Genomic DNA, 15,639 nt, shown 5'->3' with positions numbered 1-15,639 from the left:
TGAGAGTTGCAGGAACTTGCAGGTGGATCCTCTCAATCTTGGGGGTACTGCGTGCTTGTTCCAATATTAATTCAACACGAGGGTGTCTTCATCAGGGGTATTTTGAAATGAGTGATAGTCCCCGTACTTATACACCGGAGGGGCAGCAAACCCACATCAATAAAGTGTTTTTTTTCTCCCCCCCTCAGAATTGTGTAATTTGTTTACCCCTGTAGGATACCTGCAGGGGACCAACTATTCACCGCAGTGTAGAGAAGGGGAACATCACTATGGTGGACAGTGGTTTCATGTCATGCATAGAAGCTTAATGTATTCAACAGAAACAATAGTAATACAATATATTTCCTTTAAATTCTTAGTATTAATTAGATTATAACCAGATGTATAGGGTTAAAATAGACTAGCAGAAATTCCTTTATCTTTGAAATATACATTTGGTCAGATGAGGAAAAAAAAAAAAAGTTGTTTGACCAATATAACATTTCCATAAACCATATTCAATCTATTATAGCTCAATATTATATATTAAACCTAGACAAAATAATCTTAAAACATATAGTACAAACAGCTGGGTGCTGACCAAAACAGGAGTATACATACAGGAGTATACATTAGCTGTTCAAAAAAAAAAACACTTAAATGCTTTATCAAACTGTAAAAAAATACCTCATTAGCACTTCGATCAAGTTGCTTATGGGGGAGTTGGAGGACAGGATCAGTTAAAAACTGGTCAAAAGCCCATCTAATCCAGTCAATGGGGGATTGTCATCAGATTGCTTAAAGAATCCTAAAATGAGTATGCCGTCTAACCTAGGGGGACAGGAAATGGGGAGTAACTATAGAAATGCTAAAAGATCAAGCTCCTCATTTAGCCCCCCTGCTTGCATTGTTTGTACTTTAAAAATCTTTTTTTTTAAGAATTTGTCACATCTTGCTGTGCCGTTTTAACACTCTCTGTGCCCCCTCCCCCCCCCCCTCCTCCCCCCCCCCCCTCCCCTCCTCCCTCCTCCCCCCCCCTCCCCCCCCCCTCCTCCCCCCCCCTCCCCCCACCCCTCCTCCCCTCCCCCCCTCCCCCCCCTCCTCCCCTCCCCCCCCTCCTCCTCCCCCCCCCTCCTCCCCTGACAGGCAGGGACCTACTGTAGTCCTCTACTATCTAGCAAGATAAGGCTAACTTTCTAGGTCAGGTCATTGTCTGGTATCTTCCTTTGTTTAGCAAAAGGCTAGACAGAGCAATACATAATCAAACCTCTCTTACCTAAACAAACCCTGTACGACTTAACAAAAAACAGACCCGCAAAAATTAATAAAGTAATATTTAATTCTTGCAATAACTGGGACAATCACACTACATACAGTACTTTGAAGTGATCATTTGCACTAGGCATGCCTAAAAATATATTTTCATATTTGTTCAATAGAAGCATTACCAGAGCCAAAGACCTGGTCATGAATGGTACTTCAAGATCACTTAACAGCATTTATGAGCAGTACCAAATACACAGATCAGTGTCTCATAGATCCTCAAGTGTATCAACATTAAACAATTAGGCTTGAAGGTTTTTGATTTTATAAAATGTATGTTTGATATTGATCTGCTATTGCCCATGGGCAAACATTGAGATACCTACACATCTAAAACCATACAGATCTTAACCACTAGTATCAATGTACACTAAAATTGGTCAATTATAATTATATAAATAAAATTTAAAAAAAAGACCCAGATGCTCCAAGCAAATAAGACATGTAGTCATAATTAAATACAGGGTCTACAAAATAAAAAAAGGCAGGGACAGGTAGAGCCCCAAATGTGCAATAAAATATCCCAACAGTTTTTCAAATTCAATGTTTGCATACAGTATGTGGTATGTGGTGGTGTTGCAGCTTTCAATAATGGCCCTTCATTACCTAGTAACAATTAAAACTAAAAAGAAAGCGCAAAACACACCACCCACAGTGTAATCATATTTTAATTAAGCTACTTTACAAATAAATAGCGTTTATACACTCACATGAGTGAGTCTTTCAAGCAGCATATCAGGTCCATCACATGCGTGAGTCTTGCAAGCAGCATATCAGGTCCATCAGGTCTGGTTTAAAGCATTAAAAAAAAGCATAAACCATCAGGTCTGGTTCAAATACATTAAAAAAAATAAAAAATAAAAAAAAAAGGAGGTGCCGGCTTAAAAGGTTGAAGCAGGGGGTCTCCAGCCCTGCACCACCTTCATTTCAGCACCAGATAACCCCTGCTTTCCGAGATACTTGTCTCCATATATACAAAAAAAATGGGAAAAGAATCCCTAATTGGTGCTTCCAAAACGTCACTGTGATGTGTTGTTGTAAGTAAAAATAAAGACAGTTTCTCTTGAAATAACAATGGAACTATATAGGTATGAAGGTACAGTATATGGGTTCGTGATGTATTAGCAAAGCCCAAATACATGTAGAATAAATGCAGTCTCTACCGCAATCTAATACCCCATGCAGGGAAGAGAAGGGGAAGGAAAACACCGGCAAAGGACCCAGCATAACAGAGAGCCCCTCCCGATGCGTGACCAGGCCACAACTCCCACAAATAGAGTAGTATACTGTAACCACACTGGCTGATATAAGAAATTAACAGTCCCATTCTGGGATATAGGTACTAGAGTATTCACGGTACTATCTCCTTAAATAATCTTCGTTCCTGCAGGCGTGCGATCCCATGAAGGTAAACAAGATGTGAAAAAGGAGGCAGTGGATAAAACATACTTTCTTTAAATGGGCATAATAGCAAAAGAAAAAAAGGTCCTCTGTCACGTTTTCCACCAAGTGGCCTTTACCAATTTATTTTTGATAAAGCGCCACACGGCAGGAAATGCAGCAGCCGACCTTTTTTTCTTTTATTTTGCTACTATGCCCATTAAAGTAGTATATTTTATACACTGCCTCCAGACCCTTTTCACGCTTACCTCCGTAGGCTGGGCTAGTTGGGGCTAACAATGATGGCTTAAATGTCCCATGTCCTTCGGGCCAAAAGGAAGCCATGACATGCCTTGCAGCTTCCTACTGGCCCATGTGCCACTGAACATTTAAACGGAGGAGAGATACTAGCAGCCCCATACGGAGGCAAGTATATCTGCAAGCAGCGGGTCCCTGGATGAAATGAAAGCAGTTCATAGGAAGTGTTGCTTTAACGTTGCTTCATTAAAAATTAATCGATACATAATTTGTTATAGCCAAAAATGAGACAACCCAAGTTTCCCTCTTTTAACCCTGTAAGTGCTTGCGCTCCAGGTGCCCCATGATAAACTGGCTACATCAGCGTGCGGTATATTTCTGGGGGGCGCGGGCGGTTGCAGAAGCCTCGTGCTCTTCCCTGAGGCATTGAAATTAAATGCCATGCGACCGTGCGAGGCCTCTGCAACCTGTTCTTACCGGGATTCAGCCGGCTTCTGCTCATGCGCCATGATAACGCGGCATCAAATGACACCATGGGGTCATGTAACGTCCTGCGTCGTCACGACAACCCGCGTCAGATGATGCCGGGTCACTCGGGAGAGGGGGGGGGGGAGGGGGAGGAAACAGCAGCAAAAAAAAAAAAAACTTTGCGCACCTCTGGGCTAACCAGCTAATTTTCTAGGGGAGATCGCATTCTACCCTCCTGTGGAGTGCTGAGGAACGGAAGGACTCCTCCTCGGATTGGGTTATCAGTGACGCTATAATCATATGATCACTCCAAGGAATGGTCAGTGATTGAAATATGCTGGACTGCTGGTACCATGGCACCTCTGACACTGAAAGGGTTAAACAAGACCATTGCTCACAGCACACATGTACATTTTGGATCTTCAAATTACCTCTTTGTTTATGATAATGTTAGAAGAATTACAATTAGAAACAATAGTAATTAATACAACATCTGAAGTGCGAGCCACTTATTAATCCCATCCCTTTTCTCCAAAATATTGTGTTGGATTTTTTTTTTTTAATTTTTTTTCAAACTTAAAATTTTTATTGGAGTTACATGTTCAAACATTGTATCACAGCCCAATGTGTGATTTCCAATTACAATTTTTGTTGGATTTTTAATGTTGCTCAATAACTGCCAATTGAATTCAAAACGTATACATTTAATAAAAAATAAAAAAAAACATTCGCACTATCTATATTTTTATCTATAAAATAAACGTATGACACCGACGTGTCGTTCCCACAAACGGGACCTTTCTCAAGGTGGTGGGGCCTACCTGTATGGATTTATCAGTGGAGTGCCAGCTGACATTTAAGATAGATAAGATAGATTCTATCTATCATATCTATCACACTTTAAGTTATGGTGGGTAAAAAAAGAATACAAAATGACAAAACCCCTCCACAGTAAAGCATATAGCAAATGGAAATATTACTGTGTGCTCATTTGCATGTCTCAGACAGGTCTGCAACCCTGCCTTTCACCATTAATCACCCAGCACACAGCACTTCCACTGCAGCAAGGGATTCTGGGAAATGACATGCAAATGAGCACACAGTGCCACCTTTTGCTTCAAATCCACGACATGGACCCTTATAAGCTTATGCCTGCTGCATCACACAGCTTTAAAGCACAGCCTAGGTTAAGAGGCATTGTCAGTAAACCTACCCACAGACAGCCGTTGACCTTACTGGGTATTGTATTGTATGTCTTTATTTATATAGCGCCATTAATGTACATAGCGCTTCACAGTAGTAATACATGTGGTAATCAAATAAATAACAGAGCATGGGAATAAGTGCTTTAGACATAAAAGTAACATTAAGGAGGAGGAGTCCCTGCCCCGAGGAGCTTACAGTCTAACTGGTAAGTAGGGAGAACGTACAGAGACAGTAGGAGGGAGTTCTGGTAAGTGCGTCTGCAGGGGGCCATGCTATATATATCATGTGTCCAGTATAATCCACAGTGCTATTCATATGCTTCTTTAAGCAAATGTGTCTTAAGGTGGGTCTTAAAAGTGGATAGAGAGGGTGCTAGTCGGGTATTGAGAGGAAGGGCATTCCAGAGGTGCGGGGCAGTAAGTGAGAAAGGTTAAGGCGGGAGAGGGCTTTAGATACAAAGGGGGTAGAAAGAAGACATCCTTGAGAGGAAAGCAAGAGTCGGGATGGTGCATAACGAGAAATTAGGGCTGAAATGTAAGGAGTGTAAAGCTTTAAAAGTGAGGATGATTCAATCAGTAAATGAATAATTAACAAAATAATGCAATATACAATGCAATGTCTCCTCAGTGTGGGGTCGGCTTTGCAATTTGAAGCTTGGGATAGGTTTGGGATATACACATACACACACTTTTTTTTATGCATGAAACAAATTAAAGTTTGACAAGTTAAGCAATTTTAGAGCCAAGATTATTACAAATTTTTTTTTTTTTGTAATTTTTTTTTAAGTTGTGTGTCTAACCCACTAATTAAATCCACTGGGAATGAAGGTATCCATATGGATTTGTTTAGTTTCATTTTTTAAATATAACAAATATAACAGGTTTAAGCACTAAAAACATTACATTTCATCAAGCTAAAATTGAAAAATGCACCCAATTAAAATGCTTTTATGTTGCAGACATTCATGGTCAGTTCAGTGCCACTTGCTTTACAACAATTTGATAGCAGTATAAAAGCACTTGTTATGGCTAATTAGGAATATAAATTGCTAAATAGCCTTGTACAGCATAACCGACAGTGATCAGTGAATTTAATTTGGTTAAATGTTGGGGGGGGGGAATATTAAGAGCTACATTCAAACTTATTTCAGTTTGCAAAAAAAACAGCTCATCACTTTGCAAACCAGACGACTTATTTATTTATTGGTGTATGATCTAGTTTCTTTCCAAGATATCATTTGCCAAAGAGTATAACAGACAAAACGTGGGAACCGATTGTGTCAACCAACTTTGGAATGGCTCAAAAAAATATTACAGCTTAACCCCGTTATAGCGCGGTCCTCGGGGGCCACCCGCGACCACCGCGTTATAAACGGGGTCGCGGGAAAAAAATGACCGCCGAAAACTTTTTTTTTTTGTGGTGGTACCGTGTCTGCTGGAGGGGGAAAGCTGAGAACTCTCCCAGCGTTCCCAGACCCGGTGGGGCAGCGGCAACAGCACACAGCACTTACCCGGCATCTGGCAGCTCTTCTCCCTGTCTCTGCTTCCTGCTTCTGCTTCCGTCTTGCGAGAGTGAGAGCAAGCTCCCTTAAAGAGACAGTGTGTCTCTGTGTGTGTGCTGAGAGTGCGCTGAGAGTGTGTGCTGCGAGTGCGCTGAGAGTGTGTGCTGCGAGTGCGCTGAGAGTGTGTGCTGCGAGTGCGCTGAGAGTGTGTGCTGCGAGTGCGCTGAGAGTGTGTGCTGCGAGTGCGCTGAGAGTGTGTGCTGCGAGTGCGCTGAGAGTGTGTGCTGCGAGTGCGCTGCGAGTGTGTGCTGCGAGTGCGCTGCGAGTGCGCTGAGAGTGTGTGCTGCGAGTGCGCTGAGTGTGCTGCGAGTGCGCTGAGAGTGTGTGCTGCGAGTGCGCTGAGAGTGTGTGCTGCGAGTGTGTGCGTGCAGTGCGCTGCGAGTGTGTGCTGCGAGTGTGTGCGTGCAGTGCGCTGCGAGTGTGTGCTGCGAGTGTGTGCGTGCAGTGCGCTGCGAGTGTGTGCTGCGAGTGTGTGCGTGCAGTGCGCTGTGAGTGCAGTGTGTGCGTGCAGTGCGCTGTGAGTGCAGTGTGTGCGTGCAGTGCGCTGTGAGTGCAGTGTGTGCGTGCAGTGCGCTGTGAGTGCAGTGTGTGCGTGCAGTGCGCTGTGAGTGCAGTGTGTGCGTGCAGTGCGCTGTGAGTGCAGTGTGTGCGTGCAGTGCGCTGTGAGTGCAGTGTGTGCGTGCAGTGCGCTGTGAGTGCAGTGTGTGCGTGCAGTGCGCTGTGAATGCAGTGTGTGCGTGCAGTGCGCTGTGAGTGTAGTGTGTGCGTGCAGTGCGCTGTGAGTGCAGTGTGTGCGTGCAGTGCGCTGTGAGTGCAGTGTGGGCGTGCAGTGCGCTGTGAGTGCAGTGTGGGCGTGCAGTGCGCTGTGAGTGCAGTGTGGGCGTGCAGTGCGCGGTGAGTGCAGTGTGTGCGTGCAGTGCAGTGTGTGCGTGCAGTGCAGTGTGTGCGTGCGTGCAGTGCGCGGTGCGTGCATTGCGTGCAGTGCGCGGTGCGTGCAGTGCGTGCAGTGTACTGTGAGTGTAGTGTGTGCATGCAGTGTGCTGTGAGTGCAGTGTGTGCATGCAGTGTGCTGTGAGCGTGTGCAGTGAGTGTATGCAGTGTGCTGTGAGTGTATTCAGTGTGCTGTGAGTGTGTGCAGAGTGTGCAAAAAAAAAAACGTTGTATTTTTATTTTTTTATAAAATTCGGGGTCCACGCTCAAACCGCGTTATAAGCGGATCCGCGTTATAACGGGGTTGAGCTGTATTTCCCCCATAAAAAAAAAACCATTGCTCATAATTATCAAAAACATAGGAGGTTGACTTGATATAATCATTGATTGAAGGGTCAGAATGAACATTGTAAAGAATAGTATTCCACTTGTGACCTTCTACACAATTAAATTGACAAATTACATTTTCACATTTGACCAAAGTAGTCAATGACTTACTAAAATGATCCACAGTTTTGCTAAACCTTCCATTGTTGCAAATTAACATCACAAGGAACTAAATGCTGTACCCATATATTTAATTGTACTTTCGGTTTTCTTTTAATTACTTTCAGTGACAGGAGGTCTGCAGTTGTTGTCTCTATTAGCTCGTCGTCTAAAAAGGTTAGAGAAGACTTAAGTGTGAACACAAAAATAGGTATGGACATTTCCGAAGTATATCAGTTGTTATGGGGGAAAAAAAAAAACTGTACTAAGGCTCGGGCATAAAGTCCATAAACAAAACCAATCATAACTTTCTCTGCTCTGAAAGGAATGTCGCAAAACAGTCCTACACTATCAAGAAGGTGCAAATGTTAGACTAAATACTGTCTTGTATAATTTGTTTTCAACAGTTAGGATTTTTAAATGTGCATGTGTAGCCTCATTGAAACATACATATTAAAACCATCACTGGAAAGCAAACAAATGAGATATTACTGGTGTGCCACAGTTTAAAAACGTAGCCAGTTCAAATAGAAATGTTGTCTTAAAAGGTTTAAAAAAACAAAAACAAAAAAAAACACCTGCTATTGTTTTAAGTACTATAACAGGTGACAGTGAAAACATACAAATCAACATGCAAGATGATGGAAAAGGTGGAACTGCTAATTTAAATGGGGTAAGCCGTTAACAGCAACTCAAATGCAAATCAATTAATTCAACCTTAAGTTGACATTGTCAGCGCCTGAGGGCCTGCTATACATTACAGAGAATATAACTATAGCACAATTCCATACTGAAAGGGTAAGTCATTGTGTTTCAGTACTAGGATAAAACAGCAATGCAGGCAAACAACTTGAAAGTCTTCAATATGACTGCAAATAAGAGCGTCAATAAATGTCAAATGCTAGAAAACACTTGACACTATTTTCACTTTAGTTCCATGCAAATTAGAGGCATGCTGTTAATATTTGAGGTAGTGTAAACTGTGTGAAGCTACTGCTTTTTCTATCTTCACCCCCAAATATGAAAAACAAATGTTAACAGCATTGCATAATAGCAGAAATATAGTCATTGTTTTGGGAGGGGGAGGGGTTACTGTAAAGGGCTACTGAGTGAAATGTTTATGCAGAGAAAATTATAATAATTACATTCCATTGCCAGCATTCCGTAGGATTCCAAAATATACAATAAAATCCTGCAGTCAGCAGTCACAAACCATTTCTGTGAGAAGTCACAGTCCCAGAATGCAATGTACCCAACTGTGTCACCATTCTGAAGTATCAAATGAATTGACAACATACCCTATTAGTTCATAATGTGTTGATTTTTTTGCCCTTCAAAATCTTAATTATTTAGCGGAGTGTTGACCCATTTGTTATTTCACTGGCATCAGATGTTACCTTGAAAGACTCTTGCCTTAATGCAGCAGGCTCAGCCCCTCCCAGTTCAGAAGCAGCAAGCCGACTGCTTATCAGGCTCATTGTCAAAATGGCCAGGGGGTCAGGCTAGCTACTGCAGCCAATTACTATTGGTGACACAGTGTTTATAGTTCTGGCAGACAGATGTCTAGTTTTTTTTGTGTGTGTCAAGCCAGCACACACAAAAAAAACTACAAAAAGATATTTGGAACTGACATTAGGGAAACACCATGAATCAGCTCCAGGAGGACCCTCCAAATCAGGTACGCTTGCTATTTAAGGAGTAAAAAAAAAAAATTATAGTGGCCATTTAAACCTCCCAGTGAGGCTATTTTTCAGTAACTGATATTTCAGAATTCAATTATCAGAATTTAAAGTTGAATTGCTTAATAGAGCCATACGAGGACTTTTCAATGGTAAAACAAAACGTATTTGTATGGTCAGTAAAGCAGATTGATTTTTTAAGATGTAAATTCAAATAAAATTGTTGCCTTCTAATTCAGAAAAAAAAAAAGAAGGTTTGTATAGATAATTATCTTGAAATGCGAGTTGTAAACTTTCTAATTGTCTTCTATATTGAATCACAAATCCATGCAGCATCTCTTAATCTGTAAAGCCTGTATTCCAGAGCAAACCAGCAACCCTTGCATATTCCCTGCTGTTTATTTTTGTGCAGTTTAAGCTAAAAATCGAAACCTAATACTTCAAAGATAAATGGTAATACAATATAAAAGGTCATAAATGGGTGAGTATATTACTTTTACTGCCAATATAGCTTGCTAAATTGGAGTGCAGCTGTACCCTATTCAAAATGTAACTACTTAAACTGCGAGTTCACCAATTACCACTTAAGAAAGACAGGGAAAGGTAATGTACCTTTTAAAGGCCTCTGATGGGTTTCGTTCACATTCGCCAGGCTGTAATAGGTTCTCAACAGAAGGATCCTTTAATTTGTCCTCATATTCTGGCATTAGTCCACCTCGGCAAATCTGGTCGACCAAAGCTCTGATAAAGCTTCCCACGCAAAGTGTGTCCGAGTCCTGTGCCCTGCAAAAATGGAAAGCCAAAGCTTGGCGGTGTAAACCTCTTTGTAAACCAGCGGGTGAACTTGGCCATACCAACTCTGTACATAGAGCCGTCTTCCCACTGCCTGGGCCACCAACAAATAATAAACCCCAGGATGCTCCTTTTCCCGAGATGCCGCCATTGCTTTCAGAATTAGCAACGAGTGAAAGTTTGTTTGCTGTAGCATTGCTGCAGTTTTTCTCCTGCAGACAGTGCTGAAGCTTGTGGAAAATCCATTCCCTGCAGTAGAATGGTTTTCCCTGCAGCAAACTGGTTTGAGCCATTGTTGCTAGTGCTTCAGTATTTGCACTCTCGCAAAAATCTGTGAATCTTCAGCATTTGAAATCAAATAAACTTTGGGGCAAAATATGGATCCAAATTCCAGTAGTGACATATCCTAAAAAAGAACTGACCGTGGAATGCAAGCTGCATTCAAACCTTCCAGTAAACCCCAATCTTCAGGCATCCTCTGTTTAAAGAACTGCACCGTTTCCCCCCATTTTATGTTGCACTTGCAGAAGTGCTCAAAGGATCTGAGTCTGTAGCTGGTATGACAATATTTCGCCTGCATCCAAGAATAATACTTTTCAGATGGCTGAGTAAGTCAAGAACTCTCATGATTGCATCTGGATTTCATATAACTCTGCATTCTTTCAGTACAAGCAGGAGACAATACATCTGGAAAAACTAAGAAAGAAAGCCAACCGTTAGTGTGCAGCAAACATTACTTTGTTCCAAGTGATCATCACATTCTAGAGTTCACATTCAGACCATTTTTAAAAAAAAATATGTAAAAATTGTTTTACAAAATATATGCCACATATGCATTGTAGATGAAAAGCCATCATGCTAAACAATGCTACTACTTTAAACATGTTTATGCTTGTAGCAGGTCAACATTTTTATAAAGTTTTTAACTCAAAGCAATTTACTGTTTTCTAAACAATGTCTGGGTAATGTCCGATTATAAGCTTTATAATCCTGAAAACATTTAATATAACACATCCAGAAACACGCTAGTGTACAGTATTGTGAACATGTATCATGCAAATAGGTATGTGGGTTCGGGCACCATCACACAGAAACTCCCATTAACCTTGATTGGTCACTTTGATGAATAATCACCTAAGAAGTGTATTACTTGTTTAGGACACACTTCCTTCAGGTTAGTCAGTGGTTCCCAAACCTCTCCTTGAGTACATAATCCACACCAGGTTTCTGAGGCAAACATCCAACTTGTATTATATACAAATTGGACACACATCTCTCTCGGACCCCTGAAGAAAGGTTTGTGAACCACTGGGTTAGGTTATCCCCTTGTCAAAGAATGTACAAAAAAAAAAAAAGCTTCACTGAAAGGGAGTAAATTGTTAATTCACATTTGGCGACTCATTATTAATGTCATAACTAGCATTACTGAGTACTCAATCATAAACAAGTTTTATTGTCTAAGAAGCACATGAAGATGTTTTTAACAATAGATATAGTCACAAGAAACAAAAGTCATTATTCCAGGTTGAGGAAAAAGTTGTTTGCCTAAAATATTTCCAAGTGTTTGCAACTTTTCTAAAAATGTCTATCATAAGAAAGACATTAGAGGTTACCAAACAAAGGACCAACAATCTAGCTCCCTGCTGCTTACTAACATCACATAACCCAATGGTCAAACATATTAGGAGATATTACGGTATTTGTCTTCAAATGAGGAAGGCACATTTAATCATACTCTAGTTTCAGAAAAATTCAATTTATGGACCATGCTTTTCCTGCCTAATTCAGGCACAACTCACCTCATTTTCTTGTAATACAGTATCAATTATATGTACCTAGTTACATGGTAGATGAGGTTGAAAAACAGACATGGTAATGGAGTTCAATTCTTCTTTACAAAGAATAATGAGGACGCTGTACAATGGTTTTGCAGACATATTGGGTGTCCTAGTTCTATTTTAAAGGGGCAGTCCCATTCATTTGTCAAAACCCGAAATAAAATTTAGCAACCAACAATGTAATTGGCTTCCTTAGAAATATTCAAGTCACCTGTACAGTGCATTTTTTTTTATTTTATTCCTGTGAAATATAAACTACTTTCAATGCACCCTGTGTAATTCTAACCTTACTTTATACTTACGTTTAGGTAGATCGTGGCACCAAAATAAATGGTGGTGATTGACAGTTTACAGGACCCACAACCCGTTTTTAACAAGAAAAAGATTGGGTAAAGATTGTAAAAAAAATAAAAAAAAGGCATTTGGTCACTACAATACAAGCTTTATAGGGTTTAAAAAAAATGCTTTGACTTATCAATTTTCTACACTGAACACGTCATTACAAAAAGCTTACATTGGTCCTAACGGGGACTGCAGCTTTAACCCATTGGCTGCCGGCAACTCATTAAGAATCAATATGTTGCAGACACCTCTGGCAGCAAAGGGGTTTATATATCTGTACATATCAGCAATGCACTCGCAGTTCCCACACAAAAAAGGAGTCACATTTGAAGTCAAAACGCACCACAGCTCACAGCAGGAATGATGATGCCTGATCGGTCTGCTCCAACACACTGGCCATGCCCTGCCGCAGTTCCCCTTCCCATCTATATATGATATCTGCCTCCAATAGATGCCAGCGCTGAGTGCCACAGCTCGCCTTTTCATTTCGTTTTGATGTAACGCTGACATACCATTTTTTTTTAAATCAAAACCCAAGTGCACATTGCTCCCAGCAATTAAATGATCAAAATGCTTACCAGTGGCCAACACAGACCTCAGACACACACAGTTTCACAGTCACACCCCTACGGCAGATTAGTTACCGATCTAACTACAATGCACTCATGTTATCTTATCCCTTCCCCCTCTAGACATATATACACATACCTTACTCATTGAGACAAGGCTGTTAGAGAGTAGTAGGGACATGTCTGGAGAAAGGACCTCCTTAGTGGTCCTAAAAGCTGGCATTTTGTAAACCATCACATAGACAAATATATGCCATTTCTAGCTAACATGACAAAAAGACTGGGGTATGCATGTAGTCATAAATCAATACAAACAGCAAATATGACCCATTAGTTACCAGAGCTGACAACAAAACCATAGATGTATGCTAAGCATTTTCAACCATTGACGCTGACAGCAAGCAGCTAACACTGACTTACCCCACATGCCCCCCTTGTATTAGGAGGTCAGCTCTGGCTGCTGACTGCTCACTCCTCTGTATGGGGTGGAAATGCTTTCTCAATCAGTGCACAGTGTATTTATTGCCCTGCTTCTTTCTGCGCAGGGGGGATCCCAAGCCTTCCCAAAGTGTGCAGGGACAGACCGGGAAGCTCCAGCCAGCAAGCGGTGTGTGTCCGTGCAGACACACAACACACAATAAGGAGGCAGCCACTGACAAGCTGTGCAAGGCCAGAGGCCCCACCCCGGGGAGAGGAGGCGGGGGCCGGATCTGTGCAGCTGGGACCAGGGGGGCTGCAGGGGATGAAGTGGTGAGAGCATTCCCCTCCACGACACAGGGCAACACAACTACATGCGTGTCAACACGGCGACCACACGTGTGAGCGTGTTATCACAGCTGGGAAAGTTACTCCGCTTCAGCAGGCACCCGCAGTCCGCCCCTATCATTACACCTCCCGTCTGCATGTAGGTGACTTGGGCAGCTAGTTTGGGGATCCACACAGAAAAGGGTCCGGGCGTCCCAAGATGCACTGGGACGTGGTTTTCAGAAAAAGCCTGGAGTGGAGTGTGTGGCTCCCCTATTACAATATATATAACACACACACACACACACACACCCCCCCAAGAGACTGCATTGATATATCAGTGGAAATGTGCAGAGAGCACAATCACACCTGCATACGGCTGTGAATGTGTGTGTATAGGAACATATATACACATACATGTGTGCTCGTCACACGTAGCTGAGGGTTGTGTGTGTGTGTGTGTATATATATATATATATATATATATATACACACACACACACACACACACACAAACACATCACTGTATACACATGCACGCATATCTATATATCCCCCCTCCCTCTCTCCCGGGCATAGTTACCTGCAGCTCCAGGGTTAGCAGGCTGGGTGCCGGGTCCCCGCTGGCTGACACTGTACCTGGTGTCTGTCTCCTCCCTCCCCGGGACACTCTCTCGCTCTCTCTCTCCAGCTCTCTCTTTGTCTCCCCTCTCTCGGGTGTCTGGCTGTGCAGCCGCTGCTCCTCCCCGAGAGCCGGATCTCCGCCTCCCAAACAGCAGGGGAGGGCGGCGGACGAGGAGCGTCATGGAGACTGGAGACACACAGCCGGCGCTACCGCCTCCTGGTAACGACGTCATCAACAACCTAACTGACACTACTCGACCATTTCCAGCTCCCATCCCAATCCCGGCAGCGCTGCACTGCATCATGGGAGTTGTAGTTTTTTTGTTGTTTTTTTCCCCCCTGTGTGCTTGCCTTCACGTGACCACGCCCCTCCCCTGCGTCCTGGTGTAACCCGCCCCACATTGAGGCTCGTGTCTTTTGTGCGAGAGGGAGATAGGGATGCAAATAGGGTGCAGGGGAAACAGGAGAGACAGGGAGGGGGGTTGCCTTTTTTACACCTGACTGTTCTGTTAGAGATTAACAGATTCGCCTGCATTAGTCGCATTAAAATAGGTACAGTGTCAGTTTATCAGCGAGTGAGCACCTCATACGAAGACACTGTAACACGTCATATATTATCATGTAAAGATAATTTAAACAAAGAACAACTGTATTTTTTGTACTTGTTTGTATACACTTGAGATATATATATATATATGTATGTATGTATGTGTTTGGCTACGGTGTATGTGGTGCGGGGTGATAGTGACTGAGTTACTGATAGTGACTGAGTAAGGGTGTCCACTAGTTGCGGTAAAGTTACCCCCAATGCTGAGCTCCCTGGGCTAGGGGTGAGTGCTAGACTGGCCCGGTGCTCTCTGGGAGTGTTATTTTTTTTATTTATTTCTAAAATATTTTACCAGGAAGTAATACATTGAGAGTTACCTCTCGTTTTCAAGTATGAGTTAAGACAAAAAATACATGGTTACAAATACAGTTACGTAAGTGAACAGGGTATACATTATATACAAGACATTGCATGCACAGTTAAAGAAAATATATATTATAGGTGTATGTAACAGTTACAGACCAGATTAAAATGTGAGACAGCTTTAATTTTGAAAGAACTTAGACTGGTGGCAGATGGGACAGTCTCCGGTAGGTTGTTCCAGTTTTGAGGTGCACGCTAAGAGAAGGAGGAGCGGCCGGATACTTTGTTGAGCCTTGGGACCATGAACAGTCTTTTGGAGTATGATCTCAGATGATAAGTGCTGCATGTGGTAGGGGTGAGGAGCTTGTTCAGCTTGCCCAGAAAGTATTTGAAGGCAAGACAGGAAAGGTGAACTTTGCACCTAGACTCGAGTGATGACCAATCTAGTTCTTTGAGCATTTCTCAGTGATGTGTGTTGTAGTTGCATGGGAGATCAAAACTGCATATTGAATTGTAGAGGGAATCAAGTTTGCTAAGGTGGGTTTGGGGT

General features: G+C 42.3%; 1 protein-coding gene across 2 annotated transcripts in view; it reads right to left on the bottom strand.

Moving 5' to 3' along the window:
* ANKRD50 (ankyrin repeat domain containing 50) overlaps window positions 1–14,428 on the bottom strand; it is a 69,747-nt gene extending 55,319 nt beyond the window's left edge. Inside the window, exons 1-2 of one of the 2 annotated variants that reach the window (XM_075615633.1) lie at window positions 14,139–14,428; window positions 9,883–10,758 (exon numbers count right to left, since the gene is read on the bottom strand). In XM_075615633.1, coding sequence (XP_075471748.1) covers window positions 9,883–10,355 — 473 coding nt within the window. In that variant the 5' untranslated portion in view covers window positions 10,356–10,758; window positions 14,139–14,428. Of the gene's footprint in view, window positions 1–9,882; window positions 10,759–13,231; window positions 13,448–14,138 lie in introns of those variants that run through there. The other variant, XM_075615642.1, reaches the window with a different exon arrangement.
* Between the last annotated feature and the right edge of the window lie 1,211 nt (window positions 14,429–15,639).

This window comes from Ascaphus truei, chromosome 1 (genome assembly GCF_040206685.1).
Source record: "Ascaphus truei isolate aAscTru1 chromosome 1, aAscTru1.hap1, whole genome shotgun sequence".
NCBI lineage: Eukaryota > Metazoa > Chordata > Amphibia > Anura > Ascaphidae > Ascaphus > Ascaphus truei.
This window is presented reverse-complemented; position numbering and strand designations above follow the sequence as displayed.